The 23,870-nt window shown below is 45.1% G+C and overlaps 2 protein-coding genes and 1 non-coding gene across 5 annotated transcripts; all 3 read right to left on the bottom strand.

The window, feature by feature from the left end:
• Window positions 1–2,578: 2,578 nt before the first annotated feature.
• On the bottom strand, window positions 2,579–12,741 carry ppp4c.L (protein phosphatase 4 catalytic subunit L homeolog). 2 transcript variants are annotated; one of them, XM_018240234.2, is made up of 9 exons: window positions 12,567–12,741; window positions 9,342–9,457; window positions 8,387–8,438; window positions 7,556–7,606; window positions 5,130–5,231; window positions 4,773–4,946; window positions 4,322–4,448; window positions 3,983–4,172; window positions 2,579–3,910 (listed from the first exon to the last, which is right to left on the bottom strand). In XM_018240234.2, the coding sequence occupies exons 2-9, from the start codon at window positions 9,437–9,439 to the stop codon at window positions 3,781–3,783; spliced, it is 924 nt and encodes a 307-aa protein (XP_018095723.1). In that variant the 5' UTR covers window positions 9,440–9,457; window positions 12,567–12,741; the 3' UTR covers window positions 2,579–3,780. The 2 variants fall into 2 exon arrangements, with proteins under 2 accessions (XP_018095723.1, XP_018095722.1); XM_018240233.2 differs by having other exon boundaries at window positions 9,342–9,463; window positions 12,567–12,740.
• A 1,833-nt stretch (window positions 12,742–14,574) lies between these two features.
• On the bottom strand, window positions 14,575–23,870 carry aldoa.L (aldolase, fructose-bisphosphate A L homeolog). 2 transcript variants are annotated; one of them, NM_001086330.1, is made up of 9 exons: window positions 23,826–23,870; window positions 16,805–16,927; window positions 16,374–16,585; window positions 16,212–16,266; window positions 15,916–16,076; window positions 15,731–15,814; window positions 15,475–15,649; window positions 15,145–15,344; window positions 14,575–14,998 (listed from the first exon to the last, which is right to left on the bottom strand). In NM_001086330.1, the coding sequence occupies exons 2-9, from the start codon at window positions 16,914–16,916 to the stop codon at window positions 14,903–14,905; spliced, it is 1,095 nt and encodes a 364-aa protein (NP_001079799.1). In that variant the 5' UTR covers window positions 16,917–16,927; window positions 23,826–23,870; the 3' UTR covers window positions 14,575–14,902. The 2 variants fall into 2 exon arrangements, with proteins under 2 accessions (NP_001079799.1, XP_018095472.1); XM_018239983.2 differs by lacking the exon at window positions 23,826–23,870 and adding an exon at window positions 18,674–18,695.
• trnag-ucc lies at window positions 20,610–20,681 on the bottom strand. Its single transcript has one exon. It is a non-coding gene; the product is annotated as a tRNA-Gly (tRNA).

Here is a 23,870-nt window from a genome sequence, read left to right as displayed (position 1 = left end):
TGTATGGGGCATATATATGTATAGATACCTAAAGCAGTATAGATATTCCCCTGTACTAAGCACAATTCAGCAGGAACAGCCCCTAAGTTTGCTCATAGTCTGTACAGAGAGATCCCATAAAACTATGGCAGCATAGGTATTCCCTGTACTAAGCACAATTCAGCAGGAACAGTCCCCTAAGTTTGCTCATAGTCTGTACAGAGAGAGCCCATAAAACTATGGCAGCATAGGTATTCCCTGTACTAAGCACAATTCAGCAGGAACAGCCCCTAAGTTTGCTCATAGTCTGTACAGAGAGATCCCATAAAACTATGGCAGCATAGGTATTCCCTGTACTAAGCACAATTCAGCAGGAACAGTCCCTAAGTTTGCTCATAGTCTGTACAGAGAGATCCCATAAAACTATGGCAGCATAGGTATTCCCTGTACTAAGCACAATTCAGCAGGAACAGTCCCTAAGTTTGCTCATAGTCTGTACAGAGAGATCCCATAAAACTATGGTACATAGGTATTCCTTGTACTAAGCACAATTCAGCTGGAACAGTCCCCTAAGTTTGCTCATAGTCTGTACAGAGAGATCCCATAAAACCATGGCAGCATAGGTATTCCCTGTACTAAGCACAATTCAGCAGGAACAGCCCCTAAATTGGGGTATCCAGTCTGTACAGAGTTTTCACCAGGCTACAGAGACAGGACTGATTGCAGCAATGCTTTGCAGACTTCCATTACCCTCCATCTCAGGCCGGTTAGCTGCAGACAATCCCATTTCTTGAATATTTGGGTGGATATTCAGGCAGAGATTCATTATTATAGTACAACATACAGGCTCAGTGGGCACAGAGCAGAGGTTTGCACCAATAACTTTACAGTGCCCTGGGCTATGATGGGTATAAGCACAAATATACAGATACAGGCCAATACTCTGAGCAGGTAATATTACACTCCCCTCAGTTGTACAGCCACTCAGCCGGGACCCCAATAATACATCTGTCTGGGTTTGTGTAAGATACCAACTCACCCCACACACAGGGTCAGACACACCAGCAAGAAAGTACAAGTAAGAGCGCAATAGATCCACCCGTAGCCTAATATGGCCCTAAAGCAAGGGGAAGTATTAAAGGAGCGCTAGATAAGGACAGACACTTCTATAAAACCCCCACGCCTCGTGTCCTGCTGTGGTTTGCCCCACACCTGTGCCCCCCCCTCCCAGACACCATTTGGCCTAAACCTTCAACTTCATTTTAATTTCACACGTCCTTTAACAACACCCCGATAAACCCCCTGCCCAATAACCCTGATCTACACAGGCTAATTAACACCTTCCTCTCACACAGCTCAGCAATTAAACAGGGGATGTCACACAAGCAAGAAATTAAAGGGGAAATATAAGACAAAGGCACGGATAAGCCAGCACACCTTCTCCTCCCTATCTGATAAATACTCATTATTCTATGAGGAAGAGTCTGTATGCTGTAGCCCATCATATTGCCCACTCTGAGGAGTGTCTTTGCATATATTTCTGTAGTACAGAGATATTTATATTTATATATATATATATATATATATATACACATATACATACACTTATGTACTACTTCCATAGGCCCCATGTAACACCGCTGCCTCCTGCTGGACAAACACAGAATTGCACATGGGTATCCGGTTAGAGTCTAAATAAATCCCTCACAAACAGTAGACTTCGAAAATTAAAATGAGGGGCACCAATTAGCTCTAGACTGCAAAGAAGAGGTGGGTAAAATGGGTTGTGCATTGTATACCCTCCCTGTTAAAGGAGACATATCGGATAAATGAAAAACCCCTAATTTTGTAGGCAATTATAAGTAATATATGGTGTTGCTTTTACATGGTGCTAAACATTAATATTATCTTTAAAAATAGCCCCTTTATTGGAGCTCCCTATAGATGTTCTCTGGTCCCTGTCTGTTTCAAATGAGGGGTGGGCGTGTACCTGCCAGAAGCACAGTAGGAGGGGACAACCCCCAACCAATCACAGCCCTGCAGTCACACAAGCACAGCCAGGCTTCAGTTCCCTATCAGGTCCTGCTAGCTGCTGATTGGTTCCTGTCCTACAGTGCAGTGAGCTGAGTGCACAGCCTGGGAATTCAGGGAGCAGCAAATGGAAGAGAAGGGAGGGATTATTAGGGTTTTTGCAGAAATATTCAATAAATCAGCCTGAAACACTACTTTTTTAAGCACAATTCTTCTATAACTAAATATAATGCACTGGTACATTCTTATTTTTTACTCAAAATGTCTCCTTAAGTAATGGATGACAACTGTACATAAGAAGCAGCCATGTGTATAAATAAGGAGTCGGTGAATAGGTCACGTATTTATGATTATGTAGCCGGCACTGAATGTTCCACAGGCTATTAATATATTAATAACAACTGCCTGTATCCAGCCCGCTCAGGCCAAGGAACTTCCCTCGTTGGAACCTTTATGTTTAAAAGGCAATTACACCTTCATTAAGTATTTCCGCAGTCACCAATAATACTCTGCGGGTGCTTCAGACATTTTGCCAAAAGAAATATAAATACACACACACAAAAGCAGGTACATTTTTCCATGTTTTTATTGCATTTTCTCATTTTATTAGCAGATGTTTGTAACTGTATCCTACCAAAATTGTAAAATAAGAAAAAAAAAAAAAAAAAAAAAAAAAAGGATAAAATCGTTGACCAGGAGTAAAGAAGAAAGTGAACTATAATATAAGAAAGTAAAAGGGAAGAAAATTGATCAGATGTTTGGCATTGTCGGTGGCAAAAAGGAGCTCAGCTTTTGATGCCCTCCTGCTGAAACGTAAATAGAGCCAAACTTAAATAGAGCGACTCTGCTTTAGTTATCTCTCAGTTGGCGGGCTACAAAGGGTTAAACAAATGGCTACGCACATTCCCAGCCTCAGCAAAACGGCTTAAATCCACAAGAGAGCGGCTCCACTGAGCTACAGACGCCACTTGAGCAAAATGCCAGCTAATGTCAACACTCTGGCTCAAAATCCTGCCAATCATCACCAGGGGGCACAAAATCATCATGGAGCTTCTAAGTGGACAATGGCGTTTTCCAGTGCGCACCATCTTCACATGTCTCTCCTGGTCCCAGCTGGAATAGTCCCACTTGCACTAAGGCACTCCATACTTGTGTATAATCTCAGCAGCTTAGTACAGGGGATGAGGCTCAGAATGGGAGAGACATAAGGAATGACTGTGAATCAGGGGGGGGGTTATTAGAGGAGTTTTATAAAATCAAGGAAGAAACTATGAATCCTAAAAGTATTTTGGTTTCCTTGCATAATGCTGCTCTATTTAGCCCCCTCCCTCTGTCTCTACTACAAAACATCACATTGAGCCTCACTGAAAGTCGTGCAGAGCATTACATTTACTAATTCCTGAGACACAGCATTCAGCTTGGCTACAGGTGTTTCTCTGACTTATCCTCCTTTGCTAGAAATGCTTGCAGGGAAATACTAATTTACACTGCACCCCTCTTACAAGGTGTGGATGGTACGGCCATTCTATATGCACAATAGCAGATCTCTCAGCTGCCAGTACCTTACTCACATACACACAAGGCTCCATATAAGGTGGATGTAGAAAAGTAGAGGCAATGCTCTGCAGCTGATCTGGATGCTGGCAAATCATTTTCTCAAAGGAGCAGCGCTGGTCCCATTGGCAGAGATAAAGAGGAGAGTTGTGCTGGGAGCAGTCTAAAAGACATCAGGAGAAAGGAGTGGAGAGGCCTTGGTGTTGATTGGGCAGGTCACAGGAAGTAATCAGCGACGGGCTTCTTGGAAGGGATTCCTCTTGTCTCCTGGGGGGCAGCCTCAAATATAATGAATTCTTTCTGTAGGTGTTCATCCAGCTCAAGTATGGCAGCTACATTCCCACACCTACAGACAAGACAGAGTCAAACTACAGGACATACAGATGCCTCATAATGTGCAACTAGGAATTCTCTTTACCTGTAGCAGTAGTTTGGTGCTGACCACACAGTTAAGACCGTCTCATTGAAGTGCCACTTGTATCCTTCCATGACAAGCTGATGTGCCCGGCAAATCATATCTATGTTGTTGGCTGCATTGAATTGTGCCACTACATCACTGCCAAAAAGGTAGCCAGCTCCCCTAGGACTCACACCCCATCCCGTAGTATCTGGTATGAGAGAAAGCTCAGTCAGCATTCTACAGAGCAACATATCAAGGTGGTGCCCTAATATAGATCTTTCAGTGGGTCACCATTGTAACGGTCAGCTCTCCATACATCACACAATAACACTGGAAAGCTTTTAGATTCAAATGTACCTTCCGGGTCACTCCAGAGCAGGTCACACATGGGTCCATCATGAGGCACTTCTTGCTTGCGATCAATAGTTCTGATCTGATCCAGTGTCTGGATGGAGGGTGAGAGCCCACCATGTACACAAAAGATCTGCCACAAATTGAAATAGATCGAGACACGTCATTGAGAGAGAGAGAGAGAGAGCGCGAGAGAGAGAGAGAGAGAGAGAGAAAAAAAGAGAGAGAAAAAGAGAGAGAGAGAGAGAGAGAGAGAGAGAGAGAGAGAGAGAGAGAGAGAGAGAGAGAGAAAGAGAGAGAGAGAAAAGAGAGAGAAAGAGAGAGAGAGAGAGAGAGAGAGAGAGAGAGAGAGAGAGAGAGAGAGAGAGAGAGAGAGAGAGAGAGAAAGAAAGAGAGAGAGAAATAGATCAAGTCACGTCATTCAATGTAAGAAGATGCCGATGATACAGCGTCTGACCTTGCCGTCGATGATAGCCGACAGACTGAGGTAGTCAAAGATCTCTGTGCAGTAGCGCCACACTGTGACTGAGCCGTATTTGCGAAGACACTCGTCGTAGAAACCATAAACTTGTGTGATTTGTCGGCTCTCGTGGTTGCCACGTATCAGGGTGATCCGATCTGGATAACGAACCTGCAGAACACAAAGAAGAATCATGCAGCAACCTCAGACTGAGCCTGTTATGCACCAGCTCAATCATTATTCTCTCTCTATTACAGGACATGGTTACCTAATGTAAAGGTTGCACTGAATGAAGGGAGGGCAGGCTTGAAAGTTAAATAGTTCCCTCGTACCCCAACACTGCGTATCACTTACCTTCAGTGCTAGGAGAAGGAGGAATGTTTCGACGCTGTAAAACCCCCGATCCACAAAGTCGCCCATGAAAAGGTAATTTGTCTCGGGCACATCACCACCCACCTAAGGAAAGGAGACCAACAAGTTTGCCATTTCTACTTCATGTCAGATTTAGCATTGTTTAGAACTTCAGAAAGAACATAGTTAAAGGAGACATAAAGGATAAATGAAAAAACCCTAATTTTGTAGGCAATTAGTAATATATGGTGTTGCTTTTACCTGGTGCTAAACATTAATATTATCTTTAAAAATAGCCCCTTTATTAGAGCTCCCTATAGATGTTCTCTGGTCCCTGTCTGTGTTTCAAATGAGGGGTGGGCGTGTCCTAACGGTCCCTGCCAGAAGCACAGTAGGAGGGGGACAGCCAATCACAGCCCTGCAGTCACACAAGCACAGACAGGCTTCAGTTCCCTATCAGGTCCTGCTAGCTGCTGATTGGTTCCTGTCCTACAGTGCAGTGAGCTGAGTGCACAGCCTGGGAATTCAGGGAGCAGCAAGTGGAAGAGAAGGGAGGGATTATTAGGGGTTTTGCAGAAATATTCAATAAATCAGCCTGAAAAACTACTTTTTTTTTTTAAGCACAATTCTTCTATATCTAAATGAGTATAATACACTGGTACATTCTTATTTTTTACACTAAATGTCTCCTTTAAACAGAAAACAGTTTTAAAGGGATACTGTCCTAGAATGTTTTGCTTTTTTTAAATGGAATGCACGCCAGATGTTGACAGGTTGTTTCTGAAGGTCCCGATAAAAACCAGAACATATTTATAACCCAGGGCAGATGTAGGTAAGCCAACAACTTGGGCAAGCCTTAAAGGAACAGTTCAGTATAAAAATAACAACTGGGTAAATAGATAGGCTGTGCAAAAAAAAATGTATCTAATATAGTTAGACAAAAATGTAATGTATAAAGGCTGGAGTGAGTGGATGTGTAACATAATAGCCAGAACACTACTTCCTGCTTTTCAGCTCTCTAACTCTGAGTTAGTCATTGACTATAAGGGGGGCCACATGGGACATAACTGTTCAGTGAGTTTGTAATTGATCCTCAGCATTCAGCTCAGATTCAACAGCAACAGTTATGTCCCATGTGCCCCCCCCAAGCCACTGATTGGTTACTGCCTGGTAACCAGTCAGTGGAAAGCAAGAGAGCTGAAAAGCAGGAAGTAGTGTTCTGGCTATTATGTTACACATCCAATCACTCCAGCCTTTATACATTACATTTTTGGCTAACTAACTATATTAGATATATTTTTTTATTTTGCACAGCCTATCTATTTACCCAGTTTTTATTTTTACACTGAACAATTCCTTTAAGGGGCAATCAATTCACTGGGTGGGGATTTGTGTGATTAAAACCTTGAATGAAGCCTTTTGATTAAGGGTTTATGTAATTAAACACAGTAGCACACACTGTAACAACTTTAACTGCCATGCAATGTCATCCTGCATCAGGAAATGTTCCCTTTGCAGAGAAATCTGTATGCTGGCTATGAACGGGACTCTCCGGGATCAGAGCAAATGCTACAAAACAAAGCTCAACGTTTTACTAAAACTTACTAATGTTTGAGCTAAAATTCCTTCGCTAGTGGCTGTTGATTCTCAGCCCCAACACGGACACACTCATTTCAGTATCAAAGACATTGTACACTTTTCCTTTATAGTTAAATTAATTTTAAATTAAATGAATGTTCAATGAGCGCTCAGTCAAAACGAACACCTAAATATATATATAAGTGCATGTTTAAACCTAAATGCATTTAGCCTTATAAAAGACATGATTGAGGGCCCCGAGGATAAGGGGCAGGGGTTATTTATTAAACGCCAAATGCCAAAAACCCTAAAAATTTTGTGAGGTTTTTTTGTACTATAAAATTCAAATTTTTAGTGGGGGAAAAACAACACGAATTTTAACGGATTTATTACACCCCGAGGATGGAAAAAGTCAGAATCCGAAATTCCGGCATCTCAGACCTGCATATAAGACAACGTGAGAAGTCCCAAAGATATCTTGATCTGCACTGGGTTTCGTGCAATAATCCGAAGTTTCAGTGGTTTTTCAGACAAAATTTAAAAAAAAAAAAAAAAACGGTTGGAAAATCCTAAAAATACCTACAATTCGATTTTGTTTTTTTTCCCGCAAAGATAATTTTAGGGAAAGTGTATTGATAAATAAGGAGAAAGAATCAGTGCAGATTTGGTCAGCGTAGTTTTCAGAAAGTATTGAGATAAAATCAGAATTTCACAAATGGGCTTCTAAGTGTTTGAGTCAAAGGCAGAATAAAGCAGGAAGGAGGTCAGGATCAGGAGCTCACAGGCAAATATAGTTTTTTTCTTTTTTTTACAAGTTTCTGTTGCAGTTAATTTGTCATTAATGAACTCACCCTGAACAACTCCTTGAGATCGTAGAACTGCCCATGGATATCACCGCAAACCTACGAGAGATTCAGAACAGGATGTTTTTAACCACTTCATGTTGTAGAACTTAAAGGGATCCTGTCATCGGAAAACATGTTTTTTTTCAAAACACATCAGTTAATAGTGCTACAGAATTCTGCACTGAAATCCATTTCTCAAAAGAGCAAACAGATTATTTTATATTTCATTTTGAAATCTGACATTGGGCTAGACATTTTGTCAATTTCCCAGCTGCCCCAAGTCATGTGCCTGCACTTTAGGAGAGAAATGCTTTCTGGCAGGCTGCTGTTTTTCCTTTTCAATGTAACTGAATGTGTCTCAGTGGGACCTGGATTTTACAATTGAGTGCTGTTCTTAGATCTACCAGGCAGCTGTTATCTTGTGTTAGGGAGCTGCTATCTGGTTACCTTCCCATTGTTCTTTTATTTGGCTGCTGGGGGGGGGAAGGGAGGGGGTGATATCAGTCCAACTTGCAGTACAGCAGTAAAGAGTGATTGAAGTTTATCAGAGCACAAGTCACATGACTTGGGGCAGCTGGGAAATTGACAATAGGTCTAGCCCCATGTCGGATTTGAATATTAAAAAATCAGTTTGCTCTTTTGAGAAATGGATTTCAGTGCAGAATTCTGCTGGAGCAGCACTATTAACCGATTCATTTTGAAATTTTTTTTTTCCCCATGACAGTATCCCTTTAAGCTCAATGGGTTTCCAGCCCAAGGGTTGCCTGGCAAGAGTTGGTAGCAACACACTTGCTCTGGTGAACAGTGAGCCTTTATTTCTCATGGAAACTCACTTACCGTAACAGGAGAGTCCACCCGTTGCACGTTACTCTCTTCTACGAGAATCTCTCTGTAAAACGAACATCAGTCCATAAGAAATAGAAAAGAAAGAAAAAGAAATTAAAAAGTAGCAAGTCATTTTTTGTTTTGGAACTACAGTAGTTAAAGCATTCTGCATTAGATCTAGAACCCTGGAAATAGTTACGAGGTTCTGATTAAATCCTGGACTGAAAAAGGCTTGAATGCAAGAAATCTGAAAAGCACTGGCTTATCTCTGTTTCTACTTAGTATGTTATAAAATGGCTAATTCTTATCAACTTTCCCTGCTTTTTAATGTCTTTACAGAAAAAAAGAATAGCCTGGAGTTGATATTAATAAGCTGTTTTGAATGAATGAATCTTGTAAGTTGCCAGTCCCAGCAGAGTGGAGAAGCCGCATACTGATTGAAGAAAACACCATTGCACCTTATTTGAATTCATTTTACTTTTTGAAGCAAACACTAAAAACACCTTGTTTGACTAAATTATAATTTTAGTAATAATTTGGAGACAGCACCTTGTAGAAATCACTATAACACTTTAAAACACACATGAAAAATCTGTGCATAGACTTTCTATGGTTCAAGACACACACAGATTAGTGTTGTAACCATTTGGTGACTGCACTGAATATTAACAATATTGCACTAGTTTCTGTTATTTGTTTTTTTTTTCCCATAGCCAGAGACGCTGATCTATAATTATATCTCGATTTGATGATCCAGTGGGGGAGCTGTGAAAAAGATCGCAAAGGAAAAAATTCTGAGGGTTTACTTTTCCTTTACACACAGACTTAGACTTACACACAAACAATAGACTTCAATGTCCCAGTGCTAGTCTAAAGTTTATAAGCCTAGGCAGCCCCACATTGTTTAGCTTTCCAGTTTTATTCCAAATATTTCTAAGCAACCCCAGCCAGCTGATCGAATACTCACCGAGCTTTCGCACACAGAGCTTTCACTTCACTCTCCTTGATGAGCTCACAGCGCCTCAGCTGCTCAATCTGCCTGTCGAGGTCACTGATTTCAGTCATGGTCCCTCCTCAATGAGCCTGTAACTGACAGTGAGAAGGAAACAACCATTAGACTTACTAGTGAATGGACCAATCACCAGTCAGTAATATCTCTATGTTGTATTCTGTCGTTTATGCTGAACGATACAAGCCCATACTGCTATTAAATGCCCCAGCAGCAGCCATTCTCTGATCATTAAATATCAAATACTGCCAGGGACTATATGTTTCGGCGATTGCTCCCAGTTTTTATTAAAGAGATTCTGTCATGATTTTTATGGTGTAGTTTTTATTTCTAAATGACACTTTACACTGCAAATAATTCACTGTACAATATAAAATGTCATTCCTGAAGCAACAAGTGTATTTAGTTGTAATATTGGTGTGTAGGTGCATCTCAGGTCATTTTGCCTGGTCATGTGATTTCAGAAAGAGCCAGCACTTTAGGATGGAACTGCTTTCTGGCAGCCTGTTGTTTCTCCTACTCAATGTAACTGAATGCGTCTCAGTGGGACCTGGATTTTACTATTGAGTGTTGTTCTTAGATCAACCAGGCAGCTGTTATCTTGTGTTAGGGAGCTGCTATCTGGTTGCCTTCCCATTGTTCTGTTGTTTGGCTTCTGGGGGGTGATATCAGTCCAATTTGCAGTACAGCAGTAAAGAGTGACTGAAGTTTATCAGAGAACCAGTCACATGACTGGAGGCAGCTGGGAAACTGACAATATGTCTAGCCCCATGTCAGATTTCAAAATTAAATATAAAAAAAATCTGTTTGCTCTTTTGAGAATCAGATTTCAGTGCAGAATTCTGCTGGAGCAGCACTATTAACGGAGATAAGATTTAGAGATTAAGACTAACGGCACCCGGGATGATTGTCACCCGTGTTTAAATCTATGCTGCCGCTCAGAAAATGCTTTTGCATAGCACCCTCACAAGACAATTTCATAAAATGAAGTGTCGCGTATGTTTTTCCACCATCCTAAGGAGACATATAGGATAAATGAAAAAGCCTTAATTTTGTAGGCCCTTTATTGGAGCTCCCTATAGATGTTCTCTGGTCCCTGTCTGTGTTTCAAATGAGGGGTGGGCGTGTCCTAACGGTCCCTGCCAGAAGCACAGTAGGAGGGGGACAGCCAATCACAGCCCTGCAGTCACACAAGCACAGACAGGCTTCAGTTCCCTATCAGGTCCTGCTAGCTGCTGATTGGTTCCTGTCCTACAGTGCAGTGAGCTGAGTGCACAGCCTGGGAATTCAGGGAGCAGCAAGTGGAAGAGAAGGGAGGGATTATTAGGGTTTTTGCAGAAATATTCAATAAATCAGCCTGAAACACTACTTTTTTAAGCACAATTCTTCTATATCTAAATGAGTATAATGCACTGGTACATTCTTATTTTTTACACAAAGCGTCTCCTTTAAAGGGGTGGTTGAGCTTTAAGTTAACTTTTAATATAGAATGGCTAATTCTAAGCAAATTCTCAATTGGTCTTTATTATTTATTTTTTATAGTTCTTGCATTATTTGCCTTCTTCTTCTGACTCTTTCCAGCTTTCAAATGTGGGGTCACTGACCCCCATCTAAAAAACAAATGCTCTGTAAAGCTACAAATTTAGTTGTTGCTATTTTTTTTTCTATTCAGGCCTCTCCTATTCATATTCCAGTCGCTTATTGAAATCAATGCATGGTTGCTAGGGGAATTTGGACCGTAGCAACCAGACTGCTGAAATCGCAAAGTGGAGAGCTGCTGAATAAAAAGCTAAATAAGTCAAAAAGCATAAAAAAAATTCAGATTGTATCAGAATGTCACTCGCTACATCATACTAACTAATTTAAAGGTAAAATCCCCTTTAAAATTCCTTCCAGATTAAAGAAACCACGAGGCCAGAGAATTAGCCACTATTGTGCCGAGCAGGACTTGGGACAAATATCTCAAAATCCCTAATATCTTGCCTGTTTCACTCTGGGTTAAAAACGATCATGATTTATAAAACTGGCTTTTATTGGAGCTCACTGTAGATCTATACTATAAACGATATGGTGCTGGTTTTACTTTGGTCTTTAAATTAATAGTCTTCATTAATTGGTCCCTTTATTGGAGCTCCAGTTCCCTATCAGGTCCTGCTAGCTGCCGATTGGTTCCTGTGCTACAGTGCAGCGAGTGCCGCCCCCTGCAGAGCCTGGGAAAGGAGGCAGCAGGAAGTGGAACGGATGGGCGGGGCTACTTGTGTTTTTGCAGATATTTTAAATAAATCAGCAGAAATGCTATATTTTACAGGTTTTGATGTACAGGTATGGGGACCTGTCATCCAGAATGTCGGGACCTAGGTCTTCCCGGATAACGGGTCTTTCCATAATGTAGATCTTCATCCCTTAAATCTACTAGAAAATCATGAAATAAAGCCAATAGGCTGGTTTTGATTCCAATAAGGATTAATTATATCTTAGTTGGGATCAAGTACAAGTTACTGTTTTATTATTACACAGAAAAAGGAAATCAGTTTTAACTATTTGGATTGTTTGATTATAATGGAGACTATGGGAGACGGCCTTTCTATAATTGGGAGCTTTCTGGATAATGGATCCCATACCTGTATTGTGAGTCTTTCCTACTTTGTAATGGGGGGGTCACTGACCCCATCTAAAAACAAATGCTCAGTAAGGCTACAAATGTATTGTTACTTTTTATTCCTCATCTTTCTATCCAGGCCTCTCCTATTCATACTCCAGTCTCTTATTCACATCAGTGTGTGGTTGCTAGGGGAATTCGGGCCTTAGCAACCAGACTGCTGAAACTGCAAACTGGAGAATAAAAAGCTAAATAAGTGAAAAACCACAAATAATAAAAGGGGAAGAATGGCTCTAATGAAAGCCTCAGCCTGTGTATGAGCTCATAGCTCTGAGCTGGGACTGTACGTCATACATTGAGCCCCGCCCACACAAGTCTATTTACAGTAACGCCAATAATAATAACAATAAAGAGATATAGGAGTAAGAATAAGCCCAGGCAGTTATTTCCCGTCAGGCAGCGGGAGGAGCGCGCACATCCGGGTCTCGTTACGGCGGCTCAGTCGCACACAAGAAGAAAAAGCAGGCGCGGGTCCCACTCATCTATAAACACACACAGAACTCCCGTGTTACCGCTTCCCTTACCGGATCCGGGGAGCGGTGTGTGTAGCGATCTCCCCCCGGAGCCTCCCGCTTCCTCCTCTCCACACAGCGAGAGCGAGACACCGCGAGAACGTGACGTCAATAGCGCGTCTCCGACCGTCCCAACAATTCCTGCGCGTGCCCGCTCCCAGTCCCGCCCAATAGCTGCTGCACCCGGCGGGAAATATCTTTGTTCAGAGTTTTTTTTATTGCAACTTTATTAACAAAAGGATTGGGCCACAAAGGAGACATAATCACGTGACTATGACGTTGCCAGCAGGGTAGCGCCATGTTTTGTAGCGTCAACTGGTTGGCAGTTCTCTCGTTTCCACTCAGGACTGGACATGACTAAACTGATGGGAAAGCTTAGCGCGGCCTTGTAATGACTAGTATCCGCCTCATTCATTATTTTGTGACATAATTAACTTCTGTTGGGAACATAGAGGGATTCATTGTACAGGAGGAAAGATTCTTCCAATCAGAAGCCTCCCTCATGGGCTATCCTCCAATCAAACACCCTTCTCATGGGGAGTCATCCAATCAGAAACATCTCAAATGGAGACATATAGGATAAATAAAAAAGCCCTAATTTTGTAGGCAATTATAATATATGGTGTTGCCCCTTTATTGGAGCTCCCTATAGATGTTCTCTGGTCCCTGTCTGTGTTTCAAATGAGGGGTGGGCGTGTCCTAACGGTCCCTGCCAGGAGCACAGTAGGAGGGGGACAGCCAATCACAGCCCTGCAGTCTCACAAGCACAGCCAGGCTTCAGTTCCCTATCAGGTCCTGCTAGCTGCTGATTGGTTCCTGTCCTACAGTGCAGTGAGCTGAGTGCACAGCCTGGGAATTCAGGGAGCAGCAAGTGGAAGAGAAGGGAGGGATTATTAGGGTTTTTTGCAGAAATATTCAGTAAGTCAGCCTGAAACACTACTTTTTTAAGCACAATTCTTCTATATCTAAATGAGTATAATGCACTGGTACATTCTTATTTTTTACACAATATGTCTCCTTTAAAGTAGTTGTTCACCTGCACATTTACTGTTAGTATGATGTAGAGAGGGATATCACAATTTGCAAATGGTTTTTATTGTTTGTGGTTTTTATGTTGTTGCTTTTTAGCTTTTGTGCAATTTTGGCAAATCTGGTTGCTAGGGTACAAATTCCCCTAGCAACCATGCATTGTTTTGAATAAGAGACTAGAATATGAATAGGAGAGGCCTGAATAGAAAGAGGAGTAATAAAAGGTAGCAATAACAATATATTTTTAGCCTTACAGAGTATTTGTTTCCAGATGGGAATGCCAGGGAGTGGATTGGCCAGATGAGCTGCTAAAATGTTCTTCTGACCCCCAACTGGCAATGTTTGAACGGCTTAAAGAAGAACGAACTGGAGGTGCAGCTACAATAATTAATGACCAACCACAAAGATGTACAGACTGAGCCTACATGTTACAAGTATGTGGTGTTTATGTGAACATCCCCATGTAACCCCTGTGTGTGCTGGGGACTGTCCTGTGGCTGCTCATTGGCCAATGTATCCCAGTGTGGGATGCAATTGGCTGCTGCCGAGCAGAATGATCCTTGGGAACAAATCACAAGTTTTTCACTAAGGCAAGTTTGGGCCAAATGAGTACTGGCCACTAGTAGGCACTGAAAGTCTTCTAATGATACAGCATTTGATATAACTTGTAGGGCCTGGGGTCCCTCCCTGCAGGGCCACATCATGGGGCGATCGTACTACTGCTACACACAGAACAGACTAAGGGGGTGCTACTCTTGGGGCCACACCTCCAAAGTAAAAATCCACTGCTCCCCAGAGACATTTCCCTATTGTTATAGGGCTGGGAAAGAGGGGGAGCTGCTTCTATGGCAGCAGCAGGTTGAATGTGAATAAGGGGCCCTACCAGCTCATACAGCTGCAGGCTTGGGCCAATATCAGTAAGAAGTGGCAGTTGCTGCAATTTTGACTCAATAGGCCAGTTGTTTGCAGGCAGTCCATTAAAGAGACAGGCTGTGGGTCAGGAAACTGCTTTATTGAGGGTTTATTCAGCAGTAACACAAAACAGTGACTCAGAGCTGAGAGAGAAATACATATACAGGAGTGCAAGAAGCACAAACACACACACACTCTCGCATCATTCACACCCTCTGCTGGACCGTCCAGGAATCACCATAGCAACGATGCTCAGCCTGCAGTCTCTCTCCAGCAAGAGGAATGGCTTAGCTAATGTTCCGCAGAGGGGTCTCTACACAGGGGAAGGGCTAATCGCTCTGCGGGGGAGGGGCCTCTATGCAAATGGAAGCGGCCACCAGTGACGAGGAGCAGCAGGAAGGCTGCATTTAGTAGGCATGGTTTGATACGAAGAGGGATTCTCCGGCAGCGGCTCCTGTGTCTCCGCTGGCTACATATTTGCCTTGGCACGCCAGGCTGTTTGCCTATAGAGAGGAAAACAGGAACGTTAGAACCACAGTACTCAGCTTTGTCTGAAATACAAGTCCCAGCATGCTCAGCTATCCAGCAAGTAATGGCTGAATGTTGTTAACTTGCCCTTTAACAAGCTAATGGTGGAAGAAATGCTTACCAGGGCGCGCTTGACGTACTCATCCTGAGCCTTCTTGGTGTTCTCCTTCTTGCCCCCCCAAGCTTTGAGGGCAGAGGCCTGAAGGGCACGTCCATAGGAGAAGGTCAGGGGCCAGGGTTTGAGCAGGGGGCACTGGTTGATGGCATTCAGGTGCACCGTGGCCTCTTCCTCACTTTGTCCTCCAGACAGGAAGGTGATTCCTACACAAACACACGTCATTGGTCAGTCTCAGAAGTGGGACATGTGCCCCCTATAATGCCAGAGGCATGGGCAGCACCCCTAGTTCTACACGAGAAAACAGCCCTGCACTCTTCCCATGCCCCTACTCACCTGCAACAGCAGGGGGCACTGTGCGCCTGAGGGCGGTGACTGTTGCCATGGCAATCTCCTGAGGGGGGTACTTCTTGGTGCAGGCGTGCCCGGGGGTAACCATGTTTGGTTTCAACAGGGTCCCTTCCAGGTAAACGTGATGGTCGCTGAGAGCCTTGTAGACTGCAGCCAGGACCTGACGGGTACATGATGCCAATCACTACATGGTGACCATCAATCACTACAGGGGGCCCCACCAGTTATCAGCACCACCTACCTTCTCTGTCACATACTGGCACCTCTTCAGGTCATGTTCTCCATCAGGAAGGACCTCAGGCTCCACAATGGGCACAATTCCATTCTGTAGAGAGAGGAGGGTAAAGGTCAGACCCCAAACTGTGCCACCCTTCTCCGTACGACTACCCGTTAGTACACGCCCCAAGAAAGAACAAGAGTGATTACCTGTTGGCAGATGCTGGCGTAACGGGCCAATACGTTGGCATTCTCTATGATGGCCAGGTGAGAGGGGGTGTGTTCAGAGATCTTGAGCACGGAGCGCCACTTGGCAAAGTCAGCGCCATCTTTCTTGTACTGGGCACAGCGTTCGGACAGTCCATCCAGACCTGTATAACAGAAGCAGACCTTATGCACAACAGGCGTGAGCACTTACAGCACCTGGGAATTATGGGTAGTGGGGAGACTACAGCATCATAAGGTCCCACCCACAGGAATTCTGACTATAGGACCCCCCCCCTTACCTTGAGTTGTGGTTTCACCGTTGGTTCCAGCCAGAGGGACGACACCTTTATCAACCTGCGTGGAAGGGGAAAGCAGATTCCGGGTCAATCCATCTGCACCAATGGGGGTGCAATCTACACCCCAACATCCCCCCACCCCTGGAAGACAGTCTGTAAATTCACCTTAATGCCTACGACACCCCCTTTGTCCTTGATGACTTTGGTGAAGGCCACGCCATCGTCGGTCTTGTGGTAGAGGGTCTCATGGAAGGTGATGACGCCCCCGATGCAGGGGTTCACTTTTTCGTCGGCCGTGAAGAGCAACTGGCGGTAAAATCTGCGGTTCTCCTCTGTGTTCTCTGCCCCAATGGAACTCAAGCGCTTAGCAATGCTGCCTGGAGACAAGCAGTGAAAGGGTTAACACAACATTCAATCTCAGTGCTGTAAAATCTATCCCACAAGCTGCCCAGGCTCCCTTTCTATCAGCCTGTGACATCACAGGGACGGGGCAGCAAAAGGCCTCACACATTAGTTCCAGTTGCTCAGAGCTGGCAGTTACTGAGGCGACAGTAGCCGAGAGCCGATTCCCCCCAAATCCCAGTGCACCCACTGACCTGTGGACTCATCGGCTGCCAGGATGCCCTTGCCAGTAGCCACAATGCGTTTGGCGATGTCATGGAGCTCCTTCTTCTGCTCGGGGGTCAGTGCTGGGTATTGGTGAGGCATGCTGTCGATATCTGTAGGGAGGGGGAAAGAAGAGAAGTCAGAGGGCTGGGGGGGGAAGGGTTAAAAGGACTAGGGGGGAGTGAAAGGGTTAAAGGAACAGTAATGAATATAATGCAGTGTTGCCCTGCACTAGTAAAACCGGTGTGTGCTTCAGAAACACTAACAGTAACAATGGGGGGCAGCCATTTAAAGGAGAAAAGGCTCAGGTTACACAGCAGATAGCAGATAAGCGCTGTCTTTCTAATGGTGTTATCTGTTATCCATTAGTTATCCTGTACCATATAGCCAATTTTCAATTTCCACCATTGCTCCCCAGCAGCTTGTTAATATGCACTTTAGTAGTGTTCCTGAAGCAAACACATCAGTTTTACCAGTGCAGGGCAAAACTACATGATATTTTCATTACTTTAAAACAATTACATTTTTTGGTGTTACTGTTCCTTTAAGAGGGCTGGGGCTAGCAGATATTGCTGAATACATTAACCCTTCATTGCCAGTAATTATGTATTAAATCTTCCATAAATCAATCAATCCCTCCGGCATCACAAAACTCATCCATGACTCACAAAGAACAGCATTGCAGCATTAACCCTATCTTTCCCCATGGCACACACATATCTGTCCATTAACCCAGACTTTCTGAAGTCAGGAGAGCTGCAAGGACTCAAGGACAAGGCACCCCCCCCCCTGCTCAGCAGATCACTGGGCCCATTGAAGGTCACTTGTAGGACAGAGCATCTGCACCTACACTCGTCATTAACCCTCCCCACGCTGGAAATGCCAAGTCACGTCAAACAGAAAGGGTTAAGAGACTCGCTGGGAGGGAGACGCAGTTTCCTTTATTAAGCGGAAATGATGAAGCAAAAGAGTCACAATTGCAACACGGAATTGATGTGGGTGGGGGCCCACCTGGGATCCCTAGGGTGCAGCAGGCAACATAATACAGCCCCTCATTAACCCTTATAATGAAATCTTAAGCTTTTTTTTTCACACTTCAATCCCAGTAATGTAAGAGTTAATCTATCCTGTGAAAGGATCAAAAATTAACCCTTGTACGTCCAAGGATCAGCTATGGGAAATTAACCCCTATTGCATTTGGCTCGGTCAGAGATCAGCAATGGGACATTAACCCCTATGATGCCAGAGAGGCCAAACATTTAACTTGTGTGTTGCCAGTGATCTGGACCATGTTGTCTATGGGACGGACACAGAGCTGGAACATTAACCCATGGCCTGCCAGAGACTATGGCCACATTAACCCTTGTATATAAAGAGTCAGACAGAGGCAGAATTGAGCAGTGACCCCTGTGACCCCCTCACTACCAACTCCCCATGTTCCCTCCAAGTGACAAGTAGTTGCCCCTTCCCACAGGCGCCCACATATTAACCCCTTACCTGCCAGACTCACATTCCTCCCCTCCCATCAACTGCCAGGTGATCCCCAAGCCTGGACTGAGAATTAAAATAGTTCCCGGCATTTCAGCTACACAGAGGCCCAATCAGCCCCCTAAATAGTGAGTGTCTATGGGACCTTATAGCAGCCCCTCTGGCATTTGCCACAACCCACACATTGCCAGTCCCCATCACTCTCCCCCCCCACTACTTTCCATCATTCTGCCCATGTCTGGTACTACCCACCTGTCCCCAGCAGCCCAGTACACACACATCTATCTATCTATCTATCTATCTATCTATCTATCTATCTATCTATAAACACAAACATATAGACACAGACGCAGCAAGACCGCAGCTCTCACCTCTTCCTCGCTCTGACTCAGACTGATGCCCGACGTTAGCAATCAGCGCGTCTAATACCGGCGGGGGCGTGGCTAAGTGTTAAAGGTACAGGCATTGGAGAGGGACGCTACAGAGCCCCGCCCCTCCTCATTAGATCTCGCTATTGCGGCATTGTCGCTGCTCAGTCCGGAGCATAAACATCCCGCCTCCCCCAACATTAAATAGAAATAATGCCCCACCCAAAGGCTTATGACGTGTGTCCCACTCAGGAGCCTAATTGTCATTAGTGACGGTTTATTGGGCTTTAGTAAAGGAATGAATTCTCAGTCCGGAGTTGATCCCGCGGCTCAGCCCCCGAGGAGCCTCATTAATAGGACAGTGAATAATGGGGTGAAATGATCAGAGAACGTTGCGCCCCCTACAGGTGAGCCGGAGACACGCCCATTACTAAGGGCAATAGCCACTGATAAACCCTATGGAGACAGAAATCAGCAGCACATGAGCCCATTGTGGTATCACTCATGTATAATGTGCCACTGTCTGGCCCTCAAATCATATGTGGCCCTTGCACAATGGCCATAACTGCTCCCCCATAACACTCACTGACTTGTACAGCACAGTGGCACCAACCTCTAGTGGGCACAGATATACCAGTGATATTAATGGGCACAGATATACCAGTGTTATTAATGGGCACATATATACCAGTTATTAATGGGCACAGATATAACAGTGATATTAATGGGCACAGATATACCAGTGTTATTAATGGGCACATATATACCAGTTATTAATGGGCACAGATATACCAGTGATATTAATGGGCACAGATATACCAGTGTTATTAATGGGCACAGATATGCCAGTGTTATTAATGGGCACAGATATGCCAGTGTTATTAATGGGCACAGATATACCAGTGATATTAATGGGCACAGATATGCCAGTGTTATTAATGGGCACAGATATGCCAGTGTTATTAATGGGCGCAGATATACCAGTGTTATTAATGGGCGCAGATATGCCAGTGATATTAATGGGCACAGATATGCCAGTGTTATTAATGGGCACAGATATACCAGTGTTATTAATGGGCACAGATATGCCAGTGTTATTAATGGGCACAGATATACCAGTGATATTAATGGGCACAGATATACCAGTGTTATTAATGGGCACAGATATGCCAGTGTTATTAATGGGCACAGATATACCAGTGTTATTAATGGGCACAGATATGCCAGTGTTATTAATGGGCACAGATATACCAGTGATATTAATGGGAACAGATATACCAGTGTTATTAATGGGCAGGGAAATACTTCTGTGCAGTTGGTCAGTTTAATAACCAGGGACACTGCGTAAAAAACAGGGTCTGTCCCTGGAAATGAGGTGAGTAATTAGTCACTGTGAGTAATAATACACTCACACACGTGTGCTCTTTCAATGGCTCCAGTCATACAGATACTTTCAGCCCTGGGACGTGACACTTCTCACATGTACATGTCTGATGTAACCGGCAGCTTCCCCCTTGCACCCCCACTTCCTCTTCCTGTACTGCCCCCCCCCCACAGTCTGCCTATACTGGCTCAGCATCTCCCCTCCCCCTATACTGGCACAGCATCTCCCCTCCCCTGTACTGGCACAGCATCTCCCCTCCCCCTGTACTGGCACAGCATCTCCCCTCCCCCTGTACTGGCACAGCATCTCCCCTCCCCCTGTACTGGCACAGCATCTCCCCTCCCCCTATACTGGCACAGCATCTCTCTATTCTCTCCCCATTTTAGCAAGACTACCAGTGAATCTGTCCCACTCCTATGCTGTCTCTCTAGCAGAGCATCTCACCAGCCCCACAGAGTCTTATAGTCGGTGGCAAATAACTGGTAATTCCGGGGCAACCAGCTTTGTCCCACAAGAGCATTTAGGAAATGTGCATTATACACAAAAAGTCACAAATGCGTTGGCCGGGAATCGAACCCGGGTCAACTGCTTGGAAGGCAGCTATGCTCACCACTATACCACCAACGCAGGCTGGAAGAACTCAGACTCCGCCTCTCTGACGACTGTAAGAAGGGATTGCGCAATTCTCCCTGCAGCTCAGTCCCTATTGTATTACTGGTCAGAGCTCAGGTCAGTGATTGGTCACAGGTCACTACAGCCCATGGCCAAATATGTAGGGGAGGTGCTTCACTCAAGCACACGTTAAGGGCAGAAGTTGACATGGTATAAAAGTTCTCTCCCCCCATTACTAGATGGATTATTCCATGTCAATTCAGAGGAATAGACTAATAACAGCACAGTGGGACTGAGAATTAAACTAGGCCCTGGCATTTCAGGTACAGACACCCAATCAGCCCACACCAGCCCACTAAATAGTGAGTGTGAGTGCAGGGAACTGACTCCCAGCAGAAGAAGCAGTGGGGACTGAGAGAAGGAATAATGACAGTCAGTGCAGAGTAACTGTCAGGAGCAGAGAGGGACAGAGAGGGGGGGGGGGGTCAGTGATACACATGGGGGGGGGGAGCAGCTGCTGGATGTCACACACTGAGGGGCCAGAAATAGCCGTGACATTTAGTTAGAGTGGCAGCTGCTTGGCAGGGGTGCAAGGATATGGGGGTACAATGACGGGTATGGGGTTACAGTGACTGATATGGGGGTACAGTGACAGATATGGGGGTACAGTGACAGATATGGGGGTACAGTGACGGATATGGGGTACAGTGACGGATATGGGGGTACAGTGATGGATATGGGGGTTCAGTGACAGATGAGGCCGAGGGTGTTGCAGTGAGTGTGATGCAGTGTAACTAGTACAAGTGTATAGTAGTGAGTATTGTGCCTGGTGTGATGGTGTCAGGGGGTTTTGTGACCTGTCTGTGACTCACATGCTGGAATAAGGCAGAAGTGAGTGGTGTGTGTGTTTTATATACAGGGACCACCCAGTGAGTGGTGTGTGCACTATATACAGGGAGCACCCAGTTAGTGGTGTGTGTTATATACAGGGAGCACCCAGTTAGTGGTGTGTGCACTATATACAGGGAGCACCCAGTGAGTGGTGTGTGTTATATACAGGGAGCACCCAGTGAGTGGTGTGTGTTATATACAGGGAGCACCCAGTGAGTGGCGTGTGTGTTATATACAGGGAGCACCCAGTTAGTGGTGTGTGTTATATACAGGGAGCACCCAGTTAGTGGTGTGTGTGTTGGTGCAACACAAAGGTGGGGCGCAGGATTTAGCCTGGGGGTGCAGCACAGACACAGGGATTAGACAAGTCTGGGCAGAGTTAGTGCTACAGGATTAAGAGGAATGTGCGCATTGCATTGTGGGAGCCTGAGCACAATGACTGACAGACTGAGTCAGCAGCTTGTATGGGGCCCCCACCTCCTGCCCAACATCAACTCATATCTGTCTATTGGCCAACCCTATGGTCTTATTCTACTGTGGGGGTCACAGACTGGGCAATGATATAGAGTTACTGACCCCATCATCCCCTGATCTCTCTCTCTCTTGCCCTATTGATTAAGGGAAAGACTGGCAGAAAGATGGAGAAACTGACAGAAAGTGAGTGAGAGACTGGCAGAGAGTGAGGGAGAGAGACTGGCAGAGAGTGAGGGAGAGACTGGCAGAGGGTGAAGGAGAGACTGGCAGAGAGTGAGGGAGAGAGACTGGCAGAGGGTGAAGGAGAGACTGGCAGAAAGATGGAGAGACTGGCAGAGAGTGAGTGAGAGACAGGCAAAAAGATGAAGAAACTTGCAGAGAGTAAGAAACTTGCAGAGAGATAAGGAGAGACAGGCAGAAAGTGTCTGAGAAGCTGTCAGAGAGCGAGTGGACAGGAAGAAAGACTGGCATAGAGCGAGGAAGAAATTGGCAGAGAGTGAGGAAGAGACTGGCAGAAAGATGGGTAAAACTGGCAGAAAGTGTGTGAGAGACAGGCAGAGAGCGAGTGGGAGACACAATGTGATAGGGAGAGACAGGAATAAAGATGGAGAGACTGGCAGAGAGTGAGGAAGAAATTGGCAGAGAGTCAGTGAGAGACTAGCAGAGAGTGAGGGAGAGACTGGCAGAGAGTGAGGTAGAGACTGGCAGAGAGCGAGGGAGAGACTGGCAGAGAGTGAGGAAGAGACTGGCAGAAAGATAGGTAAAACTGGCAGAGAGTGTGGAAGAGACTGGCAGAGAGTGAGGAAGAGACTGGCAGAGAGTGAGGGAGAGACTGGCAGAGAGTGAGGAAGAGACTGGCAGAAAGATGGGTAAAACTGGCAGAGAGTGTGGAAGAGACTGGCAGAGAGTGAGGAAGAGACTGGCAGAAAGATGGGTAAAACTGGCAGAGAGTGTGGAAGAGACTGGCAGAGAGTGAGGAAGAGACTGGCAGAAAGATGGGTAAAACTGGCAGAAAGTGAGGGAGAGACTAGCAGAGAGTGAGGAAGAGACTGGCAGAAAGATGGAGAGACTGGCAGAGAGTGAGGAAGAGACTGACAGGCAGAGACAACAAGAGACAGACAGGTGGGAGGAGAGGCAGAGAGACAGGTGCAGGCCACAGACTGACATTTTCTCAGACCCCCCTCCCCCTGAGGGGTGACATTTAGTCTCTGTGAATCTCCCCCCCCCCCTCCAGTGTTGGAGTTAAAGGGTCTCACAAACACTGCTTGTAATTATGACAGGAGGTCTGTGTGTGACTCAGCTCACGTACAACTAACACTCACACACTGTGCAAGGGAGAAACCACAGGAGCAGAATGAGAGGGGGCACTGGGTGGGATCCAGAGTGGGGGGATGGGGCAATCAAAACAGACTTGACTGACATGAAAGGACCCAGGCGTAGCAATATCTGTCTGGTCAGCTATAGTTGTTGCACTGATGGTTCTGACTCCTGAATAAAGTCTAGTAGAAGGCAAGTGATTATCAGAGCTGTGAGGCTGACTTGTGCTACATTGTTTCCAGAGTCAGAACCAGGCAAGAGACAATGGCAATGACATTTACACTCTATCATTTTAAACCCGGTGTCTCTGTTATATCCTCATATACTGATACTTCTCTGAGATATATACAAGTGCCCTGCAGCTAATTGCTAATTACACACAGCCTAATGCAGCGGATTACAGTCTCTCCAGTGTCTGCGCCAGATGCAGCACATTCTCTCTATCCCATTAGCACATGAGCCCCAGCCCTTTCTTACCTGAGAGCGGGTGCTGTGGGAGGCAGGCAGGGTGCAGGGGATCTC

The sequence above is a fragment of the Xenopus laevis genome, chromosome 9_10L (genome assembly GCF_017654675.1).
Source record: "Xenopus laevis strain J_2021 chromosome 9_10L, Xenopus_laevis_v10.1, whole genome shotgun sequence".
Lineage (NCBI taxonomy): Eukaryota > Metazoa > Chordata > Amphibia > Anura > Pipidae > Xenopus > Xenopus laevis.
Note: the sequence above shows the minus strand (reverse complement) of the source record. Positions and strands in the feature narration are given on the sequence as shown.

What these genes read in the sequence shown, in the direction of transcription:
- ppp4c.L (XM_018240234.2), bottom strand. Translation starts at nt 9,439, where the DNA reads ATGACTGAAATCAGTGACCTCGACAGGCAGATTGAGCAGCTGAGGCGC. An exon ending in ATCTCAAGGAGTTGTTCAGG is followed by an intron (nt 5,232 to 7,555) that starts GTGAGTTCATTA and finishes TCCTTTCCTTAG; the next exon opens with GTGGGTGGTGATGTGCCCGA. An exon ending in GCACCAAACTACTGCTACAG is followed by an intron (nt 3,911 to 3,982) that starts GTAAAGAGAATT and finishes TCTTGTCTGTAG; the next exon opens with GTGTGGGAATGTAGCTGCCA.
- aldoa.L (NM_001086330.1), bottom strand. Translation starts at nt 16,916, where the DNA reads ATGCCTCACCAATACCCAGCACTGACCCCCGAGCAGAAGAAGGAGCTC. An exon ending in GGCAGCCGATGAGTCCACAG is followed by an intron (nt 16,586 to 16,804) that starts GTCAGTGGGTGC and finishes GCTTGTCTCCAG; the next exon opens with GCAGCATTGCTAAGCGCTTG. An exon ending in CGGTGAAACCACAACTCAAG is followed by an intron (nt 16,077 to 16,211) that starts GTAAGGGGGGGG and finishes TCTGTTATACAG; the next exon opens with GTCTGGATGGACTGTCCGAA.